This window comes from Colletotrichum paranaense (assembly GCF_030867605.1).
Source record: "Colletotrichum paranaense strain IMI 384185 chromosome Unknown Scaffold_8.1, whole genome shotgun sequence".
Taxonomy (NCBI): Eukaryota; Fungi; Ascomycota; class Sordariomycetes; order Glomerellales; family Glomerellaceae; genus Colletotrichum; species Colletotrichum paranaense.
This window is the reverse complement of record NW_026848966.1, coordinates 1,774,995-1,793,555: the sequence shown is the minus strand read 5'-3', so window position 1 is coordinate 1,793,555 and position 18,561 is coordinate 1,774,995. Positions and strand designations below refer to the sequence as shown.

Here is an 18,561-nt window from a genome sequence, read left to right as displayed (position 1 = left end):
CTCATGTCACGCACAAACTAAGAACCGAGAACAAAAGCACCCAAGGTCGAGTACACGTCGTCTTTGGGTCAAGCAATCTACTCCGCCTCGTCGATGACTCCCAAGTCACAAATGTAAGGGGATTCAGCAGCAAGGGGCGTGGGGGTTCCATAGAAAGAAGCGAGAACAGGCAGAGGGGGGACAATAACATGCAGCCTTGAGTAAGCCATGGGCGGCACTTCTGGTGTCGATGACATTGGATTATTCCATAAGAGGAGCCGACGAACCTCCAAGGATCACTCTCTCTCGTCTCTCATCTAATAGACAACAGACGACGATGCTCAGATCCCAATACCCAAGCTTGGGACAAAGTTCACCCCCCCCCCCAATTCCAAAGGAAACCAATTTCCAGCATCTTACGAGATTTCCTGAGAACGAAGATCACGAGTCAAAAAGTCTTGAACAAATAAACGCTTGACATCATTTCAATCTCATTGAGCAGCCCGCTCTTCAGCAAAGCCACAGCTTTCGTCTATCGGGGTGTTCCCAGGATCAAGAAGAAAAGCTTCACTTGTGTTTCTTAATCCCTCCGCGAATCCGTTCCTCACGTAAATTTTTACTCCAAAATCGTGTGTTTCCGAGGAGGAGGAAAAAGGAGAAGTGTAAAGAAAGTGAAAAAAGACATTAAACGTCGCTTCCTCGTGTCGTCCTTCCCTCCTCATCCATTCATCCATCCATCCTCCTCCAGCGCAAGCGACGCCCAATTAATCAAAGTTTTCCAAAACCAAGCTTTGTTGGTGGTGTAATGAACACAAAAGAAAAGAAGAATAGGAGTGAGAGAATATGTTGGGAAAAAGTAAGTTGGGTATCGGTGAAGTTATGTCGCCCTTTTGTGCGGCAGTTGCCCAGAAACCTGGAGGGCAGAATGGCAATATCTCTCAAACCGGGGCTGGATAAGCCGCAGGAACGGAGGGAGTACCACTCGTGCAAGTGTCGGCAAATTAAAAGAGCCTCGGCGGTCCGTTAGACGGAGGCGGCTTATCATCCTTCTGGTTGACCTTGACGATGCCGACCAGCACGCCCACTATCAACGCGATCAGGAACACCAAGACAGCGCAGAGCACGCCGGCGAGAATGCCAAGCTTCATCTTTCTCTTCTTCCTAGCCTGCGCGACGGGGCCAAGCTGTCCAGGACTGTTGCCATAAGCCGGCATCCCTCCCGTCATCGATTGCAAGTAGGCACGCGGCCCGCTCCGTTCCCCTTGTCCCGATTCCGCGTCGGCTACGTGAGCTGCCGCCGGTGCGGGGGCTTGCTGTGGAGTGCTAGTGTAGGTACTCTGAGATCGCGTGGAATGCGCTCCATTCTGCTGCTGCTGCTGTCCGCTGAGAAGGGCACTCTCTGAGGGGTTTGGTGATATCGGGTCGCGAGGCGTCGAAGGGTTAGTAGTCCCCGTGCCTGGCCTCGAGGGGTCGTACGGCGGTGGTGGCGGGAGGTTAGGGTTCGCGGCTGACATGCCATCCGGGGTCCACGGTGCTATCGGCCCACGAGCGGGAGAGTACAAGGGGTCGTGGTTCTGCGCCTGGTTCCAACCTTGCGATTGCTGGAAAGGTGCTGGAGCATTGGTTGGATACGGCGGGAATTGGGCTTGTGCTTGTGTACTGCTACTGCTGTTGGCGGCGCCGGGGGCGGCATTGTGATTATTGTTGTAGGATTGGGAGTAACGGGCATTGGGCATAGCGAGCTTGTCGTCGGTGGGCATCGTCGGGTCAGACGGCCGGTAGGATGAGTCTGAAGGGTAGGCGGCATTGCTGATAGAATTGGAAGGGTGGCCGCCGGGTTGGTAGCTTGAGTCCCCGGGATATGCGGCGTTGTCAATTGAGTTTGACGGGTGGTGATGCTGGTTGTAGTCCATGATGGGCGGGTTTGTTGACGGCGTGGAGGTCTGTCTACGTTGTCCGGGGATATGTGGAAGTGCTACTTGAGATTATTTCGAGATGGGATGAAGTTGAATCCGGGGGGAGGGGAACGTCGAGGTTCAACCGCTTAGAGTGCAAGTCCAAACCGGATCCGGACACAAGGCCTTGCGGGGAGAAGGTGAAAGGGATCCCAACAGTGTGTCGTTGAGTCAGCCAGGCCAGGCGACGCCAGAAGCGTGACTGTGATGTCTGCGCGCGTCGAGGAACGGCCCACGTAAGGAAGGCTGGCGTCGTCTTAATGCGCCGTACAACCCAAGATGAGCAGGAGCCAAAAGAAGGAACGGGCAGCCAGAATTGAAAGAGAAACGAATTGACTGGTGGATAGGTAGGTAGCAAGGAAGAACAGAACCAAAGCGGGAAACCTTTTCCTTCCTTCGACGGAGGGCGACTGACTAGACAGGTAAAGGAGCGAATGAGGTTGAAAAGTCAGGCGAAGGCGAAGGGGAAGGATGGCCCGCGAGAGGAGCAATTTGGAAGAAGTGAGGATGAAAGTGAGAGGAAGAGGATAAGGAAGAGAAAGTCAGCCAAGCCAACGAACAGGAAGGTAAGGTGAATTGAGATGGCGGCAGATTGAGAGCGAGGGAGAGAGCAAAGAAGGGGTCATCCAAGGATGAGCAGCCAACCCACTTGTGAGCCAAAAAGCAAAAGCCCAGGTCCAGTTGCCGTCCCCGACTGGGTGGTGTCTCTCTCTGTCTCTTTGCCTCTTCTTCTTCTGCCTCCTCCTCTTGCTGCTGCTCCAAGGCCAGGCCCAACAGGGCGCGGCCGGGATTAGAGTAATGATGCTGCAGCCATCAGCGGCATCCGCTGGCGCCAAGTGGGCTCTGTTGCTATTCATTGCTACTCTCAGGACCCAAGTGCGTTCTAAAGATGTGGGTGTGTGTCTGTTGCAAAGTAAGTACTCTCTGGGAGTCATCTACGCTAAACGGTACCTGCTTATCCATAGCGCACTTGGCCGTTTCTCTCCCCCCCTCTCTCTCTCGCAGTCTCTGGAGAATGGTTCGTCTCTCCACAGCCTCAATGGGCGGGCTTAGCTGGCCCTTCTTAGCAAGGGGTGAAGAGCCACGAGGTGGATGGTGGGCATGGCAGGATGGGAGGGACGGGCGAGTTTACCTTATTTCCCGTTAGATGCGTGCTATGTGATGCAAGTGAGCCGACATGGTAACGCGCGCCGAACTGCGACACGATGACCCGTAGTCGCGTTCTTGCAGCCTCCTCTGTCACTCTGATAGATCATGGATGCTGTCGTCTGCTCCAAGCACGAGGGAGGCTGTGTGGCTGTGTCTGGCATGTCTCTCTGAGTGTTCACCGTTCGTTCTCCTGCAAATCTGACAGACCAAGTTCAGGGGTTCGGGGCGGTCCAGAACGGATGATGGGTTTCAAGACCACCCGACGAACACTTTTCTGGCTGACAGTTCAGTCCGGAGTTTTGGACTATGAGCCTTGAGAAATGTTCCAGTCCTTATTCCCACATTTCGTCACTCTCTCCCTCCTCCTCCCCCCCCCCCTCCTCTGTGGAACGCCGAACAATCAGCCCGCTCATGGTGTGCCGCAATCACCCTCGAACAGATTTCCCTCATCCACTGCGAGAAAACCCACTCTGAACCCTCAAGCGAACGGGCATCGTTGGCAAGCACCGCCGCAGGGCACGCGGGTGGAGGAGATGGAGGAGGGGAGGGGTGGGCCACCGGGGGGGGAAACTTGGGAAGGGAAGGATTGGCACCGATGCAGGAACCCTTGCTCTGGCACGCCTGCGCCTGGAAAGGGGGTTGAGAAATCGCAGGGGTGTTTTGGTGGAGAAGGGGGAAGAGGAGGATCTGTTAGTGCCTGGGAATTTGGAAAGTAAGAAAGAGAGAGAGAGCGCGCAGAGCCACAGTGGCACAGAGTGTGCGTGAGTCTGAGAGAGACTTCTGTCCACTAAGAACTGAATATCAGAAGGTCGGCACTTGTAGCAGAGACATGCCCTTGAACACGGATTCACCAAATCAAAGATTTAAGGAAGTTTCCTGGGGCTCTCTCCCCCGCGCTACCAAAACCACTACCGCCGGCGACGGGGGCCATGTTTCCTTACCCTGAGATAACCGGGCTGGGCACTTCAAATTTCGCCATTCTCGACCCTGTTGTGGTCCCCGGCAGACGATGAGTCCAGGGCCACAATGTGGGCGAGGGTCGAGACTGAGGAATTCAAGCGGGGAGGAGTATCCGTACACACAAATCAGGCCGGCTGTCCGCGCTGTAACAGATACACAATTCTCGAAGATGGTTTAAAGGTTCGACATACAAGGCGAGAAAGAAAGACGTCGAAACGCTCAGGCCACCGCGAAAGATATCAAACTCTGCTTGCCAAGAAACACCGAATTCTTGCGCAAGCCCACCTGCAACTAACTAACCAGAGGCAAATAGCAAACTTCTTGGAAAGAACTTACAATCAGTCCTAGCGCCAAGCTCCCGCCCATCTCAACTTCCGGCGACTTGGCACAAACCTTGGGAAAGCCGTGTCTTTCGGTCGTCAAGACTCAGCTCAGCCTCGATTTCTCTCAAGAGGTCGCGTAAAACGTTATTTACTTTTTGGTTCAACGTAGCACGACAGCATTCTAGCAAAACTTCAGTTGCTTCCACTAGTCGTACATAATCTTATCTTAATTCTGTATCCGTAATCTTAGAAACACAAGAAGTAGAGCAGGGGGAAAAAACAAAAAGCCCATCCCACGCCTTCCGTCAAGTCTCTTCCTCAAACATCTCAATCAATTAACCTGAGAGGGAAAACGGCGCGCTGTTCGAAAGAAGAAGAAGATAACCACCACGTTGCCTTCGAAAGCTTCAAATGTGGGACCCGCTGCCTGTACTCACCTCTTTGCGCGACTTCTGTCTTGAAGCCCGGGTATTGAACCATCCATTGACCCTCGTGGTACCAACCCGAGACTGCGGGCACAAAGTCACGTTGCAAAAAAAGAAAAGAAAAGAAAAAACCTCGGTCAACTTGAATGATGTTCATCTAGACAATCCGCGCCGGCTTACGGCACAAAGGCCCGCCGATTCAAATCCTTGGTTCGCTGAGATTAAACCCTCTGCGGCGATCCCGACAATCTGCCACGAGCCCAGGACATCCCATAAGGATTTCCATCCTATCAAAACCCTACTGCCAATATCGTGACCAGCAGCCAGCCCACACACTCTGTCCCTCATATATACTACATACCTTTACGTCATTTGACACCGTGAAAGCTAACTGAAACGATCACATCCCTTTGGTTTCCCGACTTCATGTTTTCACTTCACCCCATTAACCAATACAGTCATGTGTGTACAGGTGATTATGTCTTGATTTGATATCTGTGGTATCTGCATAGCTCCTTCGACTTCCTTCTCTCAGTTCCAACGCCTTCGCTTTACTTACTTGCACACGACGAGATGCTATGCGTTGCCAAAAATGTCCTCCGCTCGTAGAAAATAAGAAAAACGCACCAGAATCTTTTTATACAACATGGTCGGCCGGCGTGCCTACACATCTCTCGTACCGCCCAGAGCTCCTAACCAAAAAGAAGGAGCCCCGAGTCACCTCATTAAGCGTCATATCTATGTACATTTTTTTCCACGCCGCCATGACCATCGTGCAGTCGGCCAACGTTTTTTGTGTTCACCTCTCAGCTGCTCTTGCGGCCAACCTGAATGCCTCCCGGGATGGTGATGAGGAAATTGACAAGGTCCACTGAGTTGCCTCCGCCAAGTGTCACGTTCAGTGCCTGGGCGGGCGTAACGCCGCCACTTTGCTGCCGAGTGCCCTGGTCCGCAGTCGTGAAGAAACGCTGCAAAACTGTCTGTGCCGTTGTCGCCGCCATCAAGGTTTGCCTCTCGAGAATGAGAAGAATCGAGACACGGGCAAAGTCCAATGTCTCCTCGGTGACCGTGAAGGTCGGGCTAGGTGCTGGCGCAGACGACACTGGTACTGAGGGGACCAGAGGGGTCTCTGACGTGGTTGTCGTTGGTATCGTCGTAGGCGGGATCGTAGTTGCCGGCGGGGCTACAGAGGAAGTCGTCTCAGGTGTTGGTGTTGGTGAGGGCACCATTGGAATAGTAGCCCACATGGTGGAGCTGGAAGCGTGAATGGTTGTGACACGGAACGGCCCTGTGAGTGTTGTGAATCCACCAACAATATCTGGCGAGGGCAGGATCACACCTCCCGGTGCGTTGATGTCAATCGTGATAGTTGCCGCTTGCCCTGGGAGGATAGTGATGACCTGAACAGGAATTGCGCCCTTGGCGTTGAGATCCGTGTCTGAAATGACAGTTCCAGTGCGAGTGGAACGTCCGTCGAATGTCACGAGCGAGTTCTGCGCAATGCATGATAGGCTTTCCGTGTTGAACTTCGCAAGAATATCGGTACCGTCCAGAGGAACCGTAAAGTTCGTCTGTGATTGTTGCAGTAGTCGTGGAACCGCCTGGCCGAGAGTGACATTACTAAAATTAGTCGAGGTAGAGTTCCCCGAGAGGTTGGTGGTGGTGCAGCCTGTTGCTCCGGCCACGGTGCAGGTCTGCCCAGTGAACCCGTTGATACAGATACAGGAACAAACGTTTTGTGATACGACGTTTGTTCCGCCGTTCTCGCACTTGAGCTGGTTCTGGCACTGGGTCAGGGCCGGCTCCGCTGCTGGAGGAGTAGCAGATCTATTTTTGCGGAATACGAAGAATTCGAGGGGGACGATGATTGCGGCGGCAATGATTCCCAAAATGAGAAAGACGATGAGAATAAAGGCCCATAGTGGCAGCCCGCAACACTTTCTACGGCGCTTAGTCGAAGACTCGCCGTCGTTGGATTCGAGCCTGGCCAGCGGAGATCCTCTTGCCGCCATCGCTCTAGTCACAGGCTGAGGCGTGCTGCCCCTACTGCCCGGTGCCAGTGGCCACGAGGCTTGTGAGGCTCGTCTGAACCAGCTTCCACGGTTGGGGGGGTTTGGTGTCGTGGCCGCAGGTGGCGGGAATGCAGCGAGCATGTCAGACAGGCCCGACTGGTGCTTGTCGCCAGCTGAAGAAACAGTTAGCCAATACTAACGCGGTAAAAATCCAAAAGTTGAAAAGTTGACTTACAAGACACGCCAGACATCTGCTGCTCCCCCTCTCGCCCAAATGCCTTCTCGTCCGGCCACGTACCGTCATCCATCTCGAATCTACTGGCAGGTCTGCGTCCCCGATCGATCAAAGCAGCCAGGCGGGTTGCTCGTTTGATAAGATCCGGTAAACTCGTCATGCTACCCCTGGATTCCATTTGCCTGACTGAGTCCATGTCAAGTCCGAGTTTGGGTGGTCGTCGAATGGCCGAAAGGCGGTCGTACGGTCGGGGGGACGGCGTAACCTTCCTCAATTCTGCTGGATCCGTCGCACTGGCAGCGGCAAAAGCGCCTAGCATAGCGTTGGCCGAGATGGATGGGGTCGTGGCGGTGGCCGCTGTGGTAGGGGCCGTTCCTGAGGAGCTGGAAGCCTCATAGTAAGCTGTACCAGCGTCAAAAGGACTGACGGGAAGCTGGAAAGGAGGGACTGGCGACCGCCGCGGCGACTCTTGTTCATTGAGTACATCCTGCGGCATCGGGTCTCCGTTGCTCGGGGCTCGGTTCATCACGATTGAAGGCTTCGACATCTTGCCCAAGCTAGCACTCCGAACAAGTTTGCTCTCGTCTCCTGCATCACCATATGGTGATCCTGTACCGCGGCTCATTTGACTGTTTTCGTCCTCGGTTGAATACGCGTCGTCCTCGTAGAAGTCGTCTGGATACCCTGGACTAAAACCTGGGGATTGACTGCCCCAGCTCTCGGGCATAGCAGCGCTGGAAGCGAAAGAGGTGTGGGACCTCGACCGAGGACTCTCTTCGGGAATCGGCGAGACGAACGAAGCATTCGAATAGAACGATGAGTCGCCTCGACGGGAGGACGGCGGAGGACCCAAAGTTACGCTCCGCCTCGGTGGTACTGCAGGTTGTGGCACGGCGACGGGTGGCAGAGTCGATGGCAAAGGGAAGTCTGGAATCGATCCGACTGAAGAAAGTGATGATTGCGTGTGTCTTGATGACGGGGTAAGCGGTGCGGATGAGACATCTTGGCTCAGCGTTGATTCTCGTCCGCTTTGTGGGGTATATTGAAAAACGGGAGTGTGATCCTGGACCCGGGAACTGTCCAATATTGAGGGTACTCTACTTGGGCGCGGAGGTCGTTGCGGCGGTGGTCCACGGCCCGGAGGAGGTCGATAGGGTTCCGCATCGGAGTTGTTCACGGGCGACGGAATCGGTCCTGGCAGCGGCCACTGTGGAATTTGTGTCGGTCGGGAGATGGCAAGCCCGGGGCTGCCATCTTTATTTTGCAAGCCATTCGGTAGTTGAAGTCTCGGTATCCGTGATTGTGTCGGCTCGACGATTTGACGCCGGTCTGAGACATCCGTGGGGCTGTCTGGATCTTCTTCCATTATCGGGAACCTCGTGGCGCTCGGCGGAGAATACTGTTCCCTCGGGAATCCGGCTTGAGCCCGCTCCCTCGCCCGCTTGACGGATCCTGCAACTGGCGGTCGATCCATATCTCTTCCATATTGGGGTTGACTCATTTAGTACTCGTGAATTCGATCCAGCGACATCAGAGTTTCGTTTTCCTCCTGACTTCCTGTTTGTTTTTTTTTTCCTTTCCAAGATGCCTGTACGTCCAGGCACGACAATTAGACCATTCGCTCTGCGGTATCACCCAGGTGCAGCTTCTATAACCGTGGTTCCTGCGGGTCGCCAATGGTTAAGTGATGCGGTGGCGTAGCTGGAATTGTCCGAGGGGACACTCGTATAGGCTCGCGGTGGCAATGCGACTTGCAGCAGACGACGCAGATTCGCGGATAGAAAAGAGCGGCTGAGAGTTAGATCAAATGAATGGCCGCTCAGCTCTTATGCGAGGCGGTGTAACTGCGTGAGGTTGAAAAACAGGACCCAGGCCTATTAGGAAGAATCGAAGCTAGAGCGACGCTGAAGTGCAGTAGGGTGGCGAGTTGGCCAAGGAAAAGAACGGAACGAAAAGGCGGCGAAGGAATGAAGTGCGTACACTGAGGTAGCAGGATAGCAGATTGCTAAATGGATTAATTAGGATGGCAGGGAATGAAAAGACGCGTTGGACAATCTATGGTACAAAAGTCCAGGTCAGCACCGGATAAGTGTGAGGGGATTTGGAAGGAAGAGAGGCGAAGCGGAAGAGAGAGAGAGAGAGTAGAAGCAGCACGGCCACTCAAGGCAAACTGGCCCCCCAGTAACAGGTACAGAGGATTCCCGGTGGTTCGGGAGGGTTGCCTCAAGTCGGCCGCACCCTCTCCAAGCAAGGAACACCTGAACAGCCGGGTCACGGGTAGGGGGAGTCCCAAAGAGGATCACGTACATACATTTGGTGTTTCGAGACTTGGCCTTTGTCGGACGTGATTCGCCCAGCAGGCAAGATTTGTGATTGCTTTTGATAGAGAGATGAAGAGAGCTGGGATGCAGTTGTGACGGCCTTGGATAGCGGACGGGTTTGTTGGTTGAGTGATTGAGTAAGTGAGCGACTGCGGTGATGAGAATGACTACAAGGTGATGGCATCGACGTCGGAGCAATGGCAAGAGCGCGTCTTAGCAGCAAATGCTTCGACAAACAGACGGGCCAACGCAGTCGTCGGCGCAACAGCAGCAGCAGAGTGCAACTCTGACGGCGGATGGGTGAAGAGAAATCGAGTGGGTGAGACGAGCGCGGGTGAGTGCACGACACACGATGGGTCTTGCGGTGCTGTAGAAAGGACTGAGAGTGTTTCAGACGGGCGGAACGGACAGGGTGTGTCCGGCGTCGGGGAGGCAGGTTGTCTCCGGGGGGGACCTAGTGACTGACGTCTGAAGATTTGGAGATCAAGAGACAATCAGGCGAAGAAGCAGGCCCGTGGTGGATTCAATGGTGATATGATGTGCGAACTGACAGGCGAGGTCGCGTGGGGTAACGGAGCGTCGATGATATGCGTTTGCTCCAAGGCGGAGTGAGGAATCCCGTGGCGACGGTCCGGTGAGAGAAAGACGGAGAGTCGCGAGAGAGTAAAGAGGGTCAGAGAGGTTAATGACGCAGGCCTTGTTGAGGTTCTCGGACGGGTTGCGGCAGTTAGTCTTCAAGACAAAAACTTATGTCCGGTTGGCGGCGGCAAAAAGGAAGAAAAGACCAATGGCGGCCGATCAAGTCGACGAGATTGGAAGAAGAAAAGAAGGTCGAGAAGTGAAAGGTGTGCGTACGCAGTATGCGTGTGTGTGTGTGAACTGGGTCTGTGTCTGTGTGTATTGAATTGGTTGGTCGGCGGACACACAGATGTACGTATCGTGACGGGATCTGATCTGTCGAGGGACAGTAGAACGGACGGGCCGCGTGCCTGGCTGGACAACCCGTATGTGACAGCTACAAGCGACGACTTACAAGAACCAGTATCGGTAGGGTTGACTCGACTGGTCTGCGGCAAAAGGTCACAACCACACGGAAAGGTTGATGGAGGGGGTCCCGAGGTGGAAGTCAAGAAGAAAAGAGAGAGAGAGGAGTCGGTCGAGACGGGACAGGAGGGATTAGAGAGGAAGTGAGGAGGGATCCCCAGAGATCAAAAACGAGTGGAAGCAGACTGCCAGAAGAGGGCCGGGCTGGGCTGGGTCTGAATCCCAATCTAGAGTCTAGAGACGGACGGGGGTGGGATTTTGGGACGTGGACTGGGGATGGTCTGGCCTGAGAGACAGCCCATTCAGCAGAATCGGTGCAAGAGAAAAGACTCCACCATCCACCGGCACGGAACTTGACTTTTGGAGTGAGAGAGAGAGAGCGAAAGACCAGGGGTGATAGTCGGTGTTTTGCGAGCCTATGACCCTTTCCCCCCTTGCTGTTGCTGCTCGTACTGCGTACATACCTTCACTGCAAATTTCGTCCTTTTTTTTTTCTGCCTCTTCCCCTCTGCAGGTCCAGGTCAAGTCCGGATAATGCGCCGAAAGCGAGCGTAGTGGTGTTGCTATCCGTCTTTATCGGTACGAGTATGCTATGTAAAGAAGCGCAGTAAGCATGTAAAGTACCTTGAAATGGATATCTCACCGTAACATGGTCACGTACCTTGCAGGTGCAGCAAGCACAAGCACACACGTGGGGCACTGGGACGGGATTGCGCAAACGAAGTATCCAAAGATATCTGAAGGATGGAGGCAAAAAACGGAGTATTGTGCAGGGAAATGACGGGTGGGGGTGTGGCCGTTGTAGAGTGACGCCAACATGCCCAGCTTTGCCCAAGTTGGTCGAGAGTCAAGAGGCCGTTGAAAAGGTCTCGTCTCAGTCAGTACCAACGTCCGGTGCTATCGTTCCCCCTTGCGGCTTGTGTTGATTACCTTTTGCTTTGCACGTGCCTTGGTCGGAAGTGCTAATATGAGTGTGGTAAGTAAGGTAAGTTAAGCAGGAAAGGACACGAGTGAGGCGTCGATAGTCAAGCAAAGGCTGTAAAGCCAAGTCGCCCGTCGCTGCAAAGGTTGATGGCATGTCTTCAAGGGCTGCCCCTGGCTCCAGACTGGGTTCATTTTTGGGGACAACGAGATCCCAAAGTGGCAGATGGGTAAAGGATTCAACGAGGCACGGCTCATCTTGGGAGCTGTGGCTGACGCTAACACGACCGTTCCTGGTCCTTCCTGGTCGCCGCTGCCATCCTGGCTGCAGATGACAGGGGTGGCAGGGGAGAGAGACTGAGAGAAAGGAGGAGGAAGGACTATGGGCGAAGTCTTGACTTGCACCGGGCCGTTCTTGCAAGTTGCTCGCTTCACACTTTGCCGTCTCAAACGCAGGCAAGGCAGGTGTTAGTCCAACGCTCCTGCTTCGACTCTTTCCTTCTCCCCTCTCTGCTGGCTGGTCTGCCCCGGCTGGAGGGGTCACTCTCCGGCCAACCCCTGCTCTCTGTAGTTCACATGTGGGTCAATCTGGTCTGGTGTGGGCCAATGATGAGCGTATCAGGCTTAACCAGAAACACTAGCGCAGGCACGCACCTCAAGACCCTTTCAATCCCTGCAAGAGCGGTCCAGATGGCCCGATCTGGGGGAAACCTCAACCCAGCCAATTCGTTCCTCCTCAGTCCCTCAGTCTCCAGGATCTAGAAAACCTCAAGTGGTCTTCTATGGCTATCGTAAGTTTTTGTACAAAGTTCCAGTGCCATGGGAAAGACTTTTTCGTCGAACACAATGACCGATTGGACAAGTTTAACGCCCGACTCGGCATCGCAACAATATCGTTCGAACCATCCGTCTCGGCGCAGCCCCCAATTCAACCTCTTCCTCCAGTGTTCCTGCAAACTGCGGCATGTTCGGTCTCGTTCGTCGTTTTTTCTGCACCTGTCAGAGTTGCCGTTGGTGTGCATTCTTCCAAAAAAGCAAAGTCGAACCGACCTGCAACCGGAACAAGCCACTTGCACCTCGGTTGCTGGCCCCTTGATGCTCAACTCCGGGGAACTATTCCCAAAACGTACGCTACAGACACCCACCGCTTCCACTTTCAAGTTGCCATTGTCGAATTATCGCGCTCCGTGTCTAGATATTCTGCCAATGCCTACCTTCGTCCGGCTCGTCTTCAACAGCATTCAAGGGACCATCTCAACGCCAGCTTCATCAACGCGGGCGACCACCGCCTCCTACTACCTACTACCGCCACCCCAATCAGGGAGACGGGACGAATTGAAACGTCACGTTCCTTAAGCTGATGTCTGTCACAGAACAAAATGAGAGGAAAATACTCCGAACATGGCATATGGCCTGACTGTGGCCCTTGAAGGATGGGCATATCGGCGACTCTCCGTTGAAATGATTCTCGACTTGCGTAACCAGAATACCATTCCTGTGCTGCCGATTATCAGAATAACGACTTACGTTCCAACCCTGTGACCTAGGTGTCTTTTGAAAAGGACCACGACACAGAAACGCTTGCCATTGATACGCTTGCCATTGATACGCCCGCGCAACCAGCGGAAGAATGGATATTCAATTACCTTCGCCCTGTGCTGTCGCCCTGCACCTTGGGACCCCAGGTTCCCGGCACGAGAACGCTGATCAGCATTACCTTAAAGGCAGCTGAGCGGGGGTCTGCCTGCGGTGTGCAGCTTCAGAGTTCCTGCAATTATTCCGCCTGCAGGAACACCCTCTACGCGATCTGTCGACCGCGTGCTGAATTTTGCCCCGGCATCTCTGTACCGAAAACGCCATTCTGCGACCTGCTTGGTCTTGGCCTACCTGATGGCCATCGGACCGCTGCCACTGCATGCGCAGAACTGCAGACCAAGGGGTTGAACAAACACATCGGTCGCCTCCTGTCGCAAATCCCACGGCACACATCGAGATAACCCTGAGTCCCGGATCGACTCGTCCAACCAGTGGTGCAGCGACAAGAAAGGCACAGAGAACCACGCCAGGTTGGCACGCGGCGCGGCGTCTCCTTCCGAGTTGGTTCCCCCCGCCCGCAGATGCATTTTTTCCTTTTACAGGCTACAGCAGTGCAGACTGCAGGTCCAACGTCGAGTTCTAGACGCGTTTCAGCTGTCGCATCCACGCTGCGGACATGGAACAGGGCTCAGGGTCAGATCTCTTTATCCCTCACAATGGCCTCAATTGGCCCAGGTCAGTACGAAGTATGGATACAGATACCAGCAAGAGAATGCCCTATTGCATGCCCTAGAGCCATGGACCCTTTTCGATCCTCTGACAAGGAACGACGCCGCTTGCAAAAGAAGGGCAGTCATTGGCACGCCTATCTTTGGTGCATTCGGCTCAATCTTGTCGGTTTGTCAACACCTATGGGTCTCTTGCGAGCATGCGCTGAGGGTATCGGCAAAGCACTGTTGCCTCTTTGACTCCAGACGAGCGCTTCGGCATAGGATTCAGGCACGCTGAACACGGAAGTGTGCGACGGCAAGGCCGCATGAGAGAAACTTCAGGCACACGACGGCATTGTCCATACGCCTACCTCCCACGCGGCTTGAGCTCAGGGTCTATGCCTCCTCCCATCTGCTACCGAGGCAGCCATTTCTAGATGCGTTCTGCTTCACATCAGCAGAAGAGAAAAACTCAATGACTGCTTCCACTGCCCGTATCTCCGCAGAATTTGAATAGCCGTCCTCGACTCCTCATCCGCACGTGGAACTTTGGGACGAAACGAAACAATGCGCCGCCAGTCACGCAGGTAGGCCATTATTTCCCACGGCGAAGAAAGATTTTCGGCCTGCATTACGGGCGATACGTTCTCCAGTCTTGACCTCATTTTCGGTCGTCCCTATCTGACCGGCACGTCATCTCCGACAAAAGCCGCCAGAAGCGATTTGCATTCTTCCGAGGGCAAACCATATAAGCGCCAGTGCGATGATGGAGTTTGACTTTGAATTCAATAACCCTTCAATTCTGAGGGAGCCTCTAATTGGCAGCTCGCTAGCTCCCGTGCCCAACTGTCAACGTCAAACCGTCCGGCCCCACGGCGCCGACTAGCCTCCGGTGTGGAGATGCCTTTACAAGGCTCGGGATCTTCATCTCGATATCATAGTGGGTAGCACATTATCTATTCGCAACGCAATACACAGATCCCAACAACATTTGCTCCCTTTGAACAATGGTCATTGGCTTGCAATAAACCGCAATGACAGGCTTTCCCATTCCTCGCCTCGCCAGCGAAGCCCGGCAAATTGGTTTTGTTTGCTGCTATACAGGTTATTAAAGGGGCTTCAAATGTCACACTGACAGCTATGAGTGATGTACATCTCTTCCGGATTCCGAATTGGTGGCATCCACATGCCGGTCCCCGAATCTCATCTCCAGCCTCGGCGAGCATTCCAACGAAGTGTCGATCATGTCGAATCGTCAGGCTAACTAGCTTGCGTGCTTGACTATAATCTTCTAGAAAACTCAATCTCTGAGCTTGAGTCGCATTCTCGATCCCCTTGCCCGTGATACGCACTAAATGTTGTGCATGCCCAAACGGGTCCTGGATCTCCAATTGCGTTTAGCACAAACAGACCGTCGTCAAGGCATCTAGAGACTGACTTTGTTCTTCTCCCTTCATTAATCTTTGCTTAAGAGGAACAGCAATTGGCATCATTTATCAAGGTTTCTGACAGCTGATACATGGCGACTTCTTGGCGCGTGCGAAACTCAAAAGTAATATTACACGGAAATTTTGTCGCTATGCAAGCTAGTCTCTCTGGCGTGGGTCTGTCAAGGTGATCATCCCCAATCGTATGATGAGAGATGATTCACTCGTAGTTGAGGACCGCTGATAGCTACGGATTAAGGTAATTGCGATCACCGTTTACGTTGGATGATTGTCCGCAGACGGTGGTTAGCGATGACGATAGAAAGATATCGAAAGTTGGGATACGGTTTGTATTGAACACTGCTGCTGAAGTGTCGCAGCGTGACGTCAGGAAGACGAAGACAAGGCTCTCGCTGATGTACCTACTGACTACGAGAAGAAAGAACGGAACATGACATCGTTGAGGCTCACTCACGGCCGAATCTTGGGATTTAATTATCCAGCTCTAATATTGCCCCTTGCGCATAGCTAGCCTATCCCGCTACACATCCTCAATTCACAGAGACACCTGGCGCACTTGTCTGAAAGAGCGTTTGCAGCCTTGAATGGCAACTGTGTGTACCTTCACTACATGATCCGGCCGTGGCAATGCTCATGATCTTGAAAGATATCTCGAATCTGGGCCCGTTGTGACGGGTGGTCTCTCACCAACTAGGTCCGGTGATTTACCTCACCTCAAGTCATATATAAGACGATGTCCTCGCCCGTTCTCGTCGCTTCCAGCTGCTTCATGACGTGCATGGAAAGGCAATGTTTTGCCCACGACCTTGAGAACCTTGCTCTTTCCCAGCTGTGATACTTTCCCAAGATGACAGACGAACGCAAGCCAAGAAGGAGTCCGGGTGGATATTGGGTAATGGATATCTAGAAGGTTTCGTATCATTTGCTCAGTTACCACACAAGCTGTCGCCGGTCATCGTGAGATACTGACGAAGCTTTTTCAAAGGCTCGTCGCCAAATCTCAAGGCGTTTCCTCAGACGTAATGTTGCACGTCGAGAAAGGTGACGAGCTCGACTGGGACAAACAAGATGGTGATTAACACCACTTTGTTCCACGTCTGTCATCAGCCTTGACATTCAGACATCTTGATAGATATCTTTATGGAAATGTATACATTCAATCGAGAGCAGAGCATATTATGCCTCAAGGGGCTTTGCCAACCATGGCGGCTAAACATACAGTACTCTATATCTTCTGAGAGAGATTGTCTCCCAGGCTCGGGGTGAGCAAGTGCCAAATAGCACATGTAGACTTGCCGTGAGCGTGATATCATGGCTCTCATGACATGTGACTCGCAATGATATTAAATTTGGATTCTTCACCAGCCCCGTTGGGCTCGAAATTCGGCTGAGAGAACCCTGCATTGCCTTACGGGCAGGCCGTGCAGTCAACAAATTCGACGTTTGGAACCCGTGAGAGCAGATCTACACCTTGGGCAACCTGTAACTCTCTCGCTGTGATGGCTCTCCTCGGCTGAGTTTTGCACATTCACTTCTCTGGTGCCCTTCAACTATTTTGGAATTGGCTAGCCTCAGGTTTGAGTTGGGGGGCGATGCGATGCTCACTTGGGTCCATTATATTCAAACTATTGCTAAAGTGTTTTTCTTCTGGATGGCAGGTTAAGCTACTGTGTCCGATACGTGGTCATTCTTGCCGTGGGCTAGGTAAAAGTGCTTGATGCAGATGCTGATATGACGAAATCGGAGAGAGGGTGAGGTTGAGTTGAATGGGAGATACGGCAAGAATCTCGATTTGAAAGACTTCTTCTTCTCTACCAGCTTCATGCCTTGATATAGATCCAGGGACTGTGAAGATTTCATCGGGGATTATGTAGACTTCTCTCGAGCCCATGTTACAGTGCTCTTACGTTTCGATATGGGCATCGTCGGGCTTCCTATGAGTTCGAGTACAATAGTACGGAAGTCATCACGGACCGGAAGGCTTGAAGCTTTCTGCCACCCGTGTTTGTGAAGACCTCAGAAAATCCGCGAGATTCTCAGGAGGACCGCAATTCATCGAGATTTCATGCCGATGAGCGATACGCGAGCACGGCGCCTAGCCTTATATATGCCCGTATTTAGCAACAAGTTACACGGCTCGAACCTCTCGAGATCAAAGTGGTAAGGCAGATTGAGCAGGCAAATCGTCACTACGTTCATGAGCGAAACCGAGATGAGAGCGACCCTTCTATTGCTTTTCTGCCTTACCTACCTACCTTTGGATTGGACCAAAAGCGGAAGTTGACCGGCGGAGACGGCGGAAAACGACAAATTCGCACCGGAGCGGAGAGTCGGTAGAGTCCGGAGAGTGGAAAATGGAGATTGCGTGATGTGCAATTTCCGGCGATCCCGGGGCGGCCGGCCTGGAAACTTTTCGGAGGCCGATAGGCGGCGGAAGGCGCCGCACTCACTTCTCATTTACGAGATCGAGACCATTTGCATTCGGTATTCTACACTAGTAACCAAAAGAGCCCACAATAGTCAAAATCTGCCACTGCTGAGTATCTGGGGAGGACTGGGGGCACATTCAACGGCCAGACCGAACCATTGAGACCAACATGAACCATTTTCGAGCCCGGAACCCACCCGTTCGGAACAGCACAGCCCGAGCGAGAACAGCTGTTTCCATTCTAGCAGCGTAGGGGTAAACTTGCACAAGGCGAACAGCAAGAGAGAGAAAGGGAGAAGAAGAAAAAAAGGGGGGCTAGCTAGGTCTTTTGGGACCTGGGGGTGGGCTTTGGTGACTTTCTGTATCACGATGATACGGCGACGGGGTTTCAGACCCGGATGAGACCCCTTGCTCTGAGGCGCGCCGCAGGGCTTTGGCTGAGGAGTGACCTAGCGGTGCAACGATGGAAAATCAATAACACCGCTCAGCGAGTCCTTATCTTGGTACCTAACAAGACTAAAAAGCAGCACCTAGTCAGTCACGTCTTTCACCACGTCTTTCACCCAACTAGAAGGCCTGCCAATGTCTTCGGCCCGTCTACTCGGTCAAGGACCAAACTATTCAGTGTGGCAAGGGACTCGAGCACACACCGTAGACGTCATGAAGGCAGCTACAAGTAATTAGGGTGCTGAGTGCTCACTCCTCGCTCGTGCTGAAGCCTGTCATTGTGAAGAAGGGAGCACATGTTCTTGGTGCAGGGATAGGATAGCAACAGCGCGCTCAGCATTGATGCGTCAAGGTAGGCACAGGAAGACAAGGTAGGCGAAAACTCAAAGAGACAGAAGAGCAGGAGCACATGATCCATCGGAGCTGGGGGGAGAGTTCCTGTATCCTTCTGGATAGTCAGCACGGACGACGCTCATGCCATGCGACTCGATACGTGTATTGGAAGTCTTGGGAGGTTGGCCCCCGTTGGTAGTTGCCCGTTGCCGCGTGAAAGTGGTCCGGCACGGAGGCAGCGGAAAGTGGAAGAGGGAAATAAAAGTGGAGATGTTGGACAGGCGAGCAAGGCGAGTGGATGATGGCGAGTGGAAGGTGAGGACCAGGTGAGATGT

At 53.3% G+C, this 18,561-nt stretch overlaps 3 protein-coding genes across 3 annotated transcripts; 1 reads left to right on the top strand and 2 right to left on the bottom strand.

Moving 5' to 3' along the window:
• Positions 1 to 980: 980 nt before the first annotated feature.
• On the bottom strand, positions 981 to 1,892 carry CPAR01_10429 (uncharacterized protein; the record flags this gene model as incomplete). The annotated part of the gene is made up of 1 exon (XM_060494690.1): positions 981 to 1,892. One exon carries the CDS (start codon positions 1,890 to 1,892, stop codon positions 981 to 983), a length of 912 nt encoding a protein of 303 aa, XP_060346872.1.
• Positions 1,893 to 5,597: 3,705 nt separating this feature from the next.
• On the bottom strand, positions 5,598 to 8,539 carry CPAR01_10428 (uncharacterized protein; the record flags this gene model as incomplete). The annotated part of the gene is made up of 2 exons (XM_060494689.1): positions 5,598 to 6,976; positions 7,039 to 8,539. 2 exons carry the CDS (start codon positions 8,537 to 8,539, stop codon positions 5,598 to 5,600), a joined length of 2,880 nt encoding a protein of 959 aa, XP_060346871.1.
• Positions 8,540 to 12,954: 4,415 nt separating this feature from the next.
• On the top strand, positions 12,955 to 13,056 carry CPAR01_10427 (uncharacterized protein; the record flags this gene model as incomplete). The annotated part of the gene is made up of 1 exon (XM_060494688.1): positions 12,955 to 13,056. One exon carries the CDS (start codon positions 12,955 to 12,957, stop codon positions 13,054 to 13,056), a length of 102 nt encoding a protein of 33 aa, XP_060346870.1.
• Between the last annotated feature and the right edge of the window lie 5,505 nt (positions 13,057 to 18,561).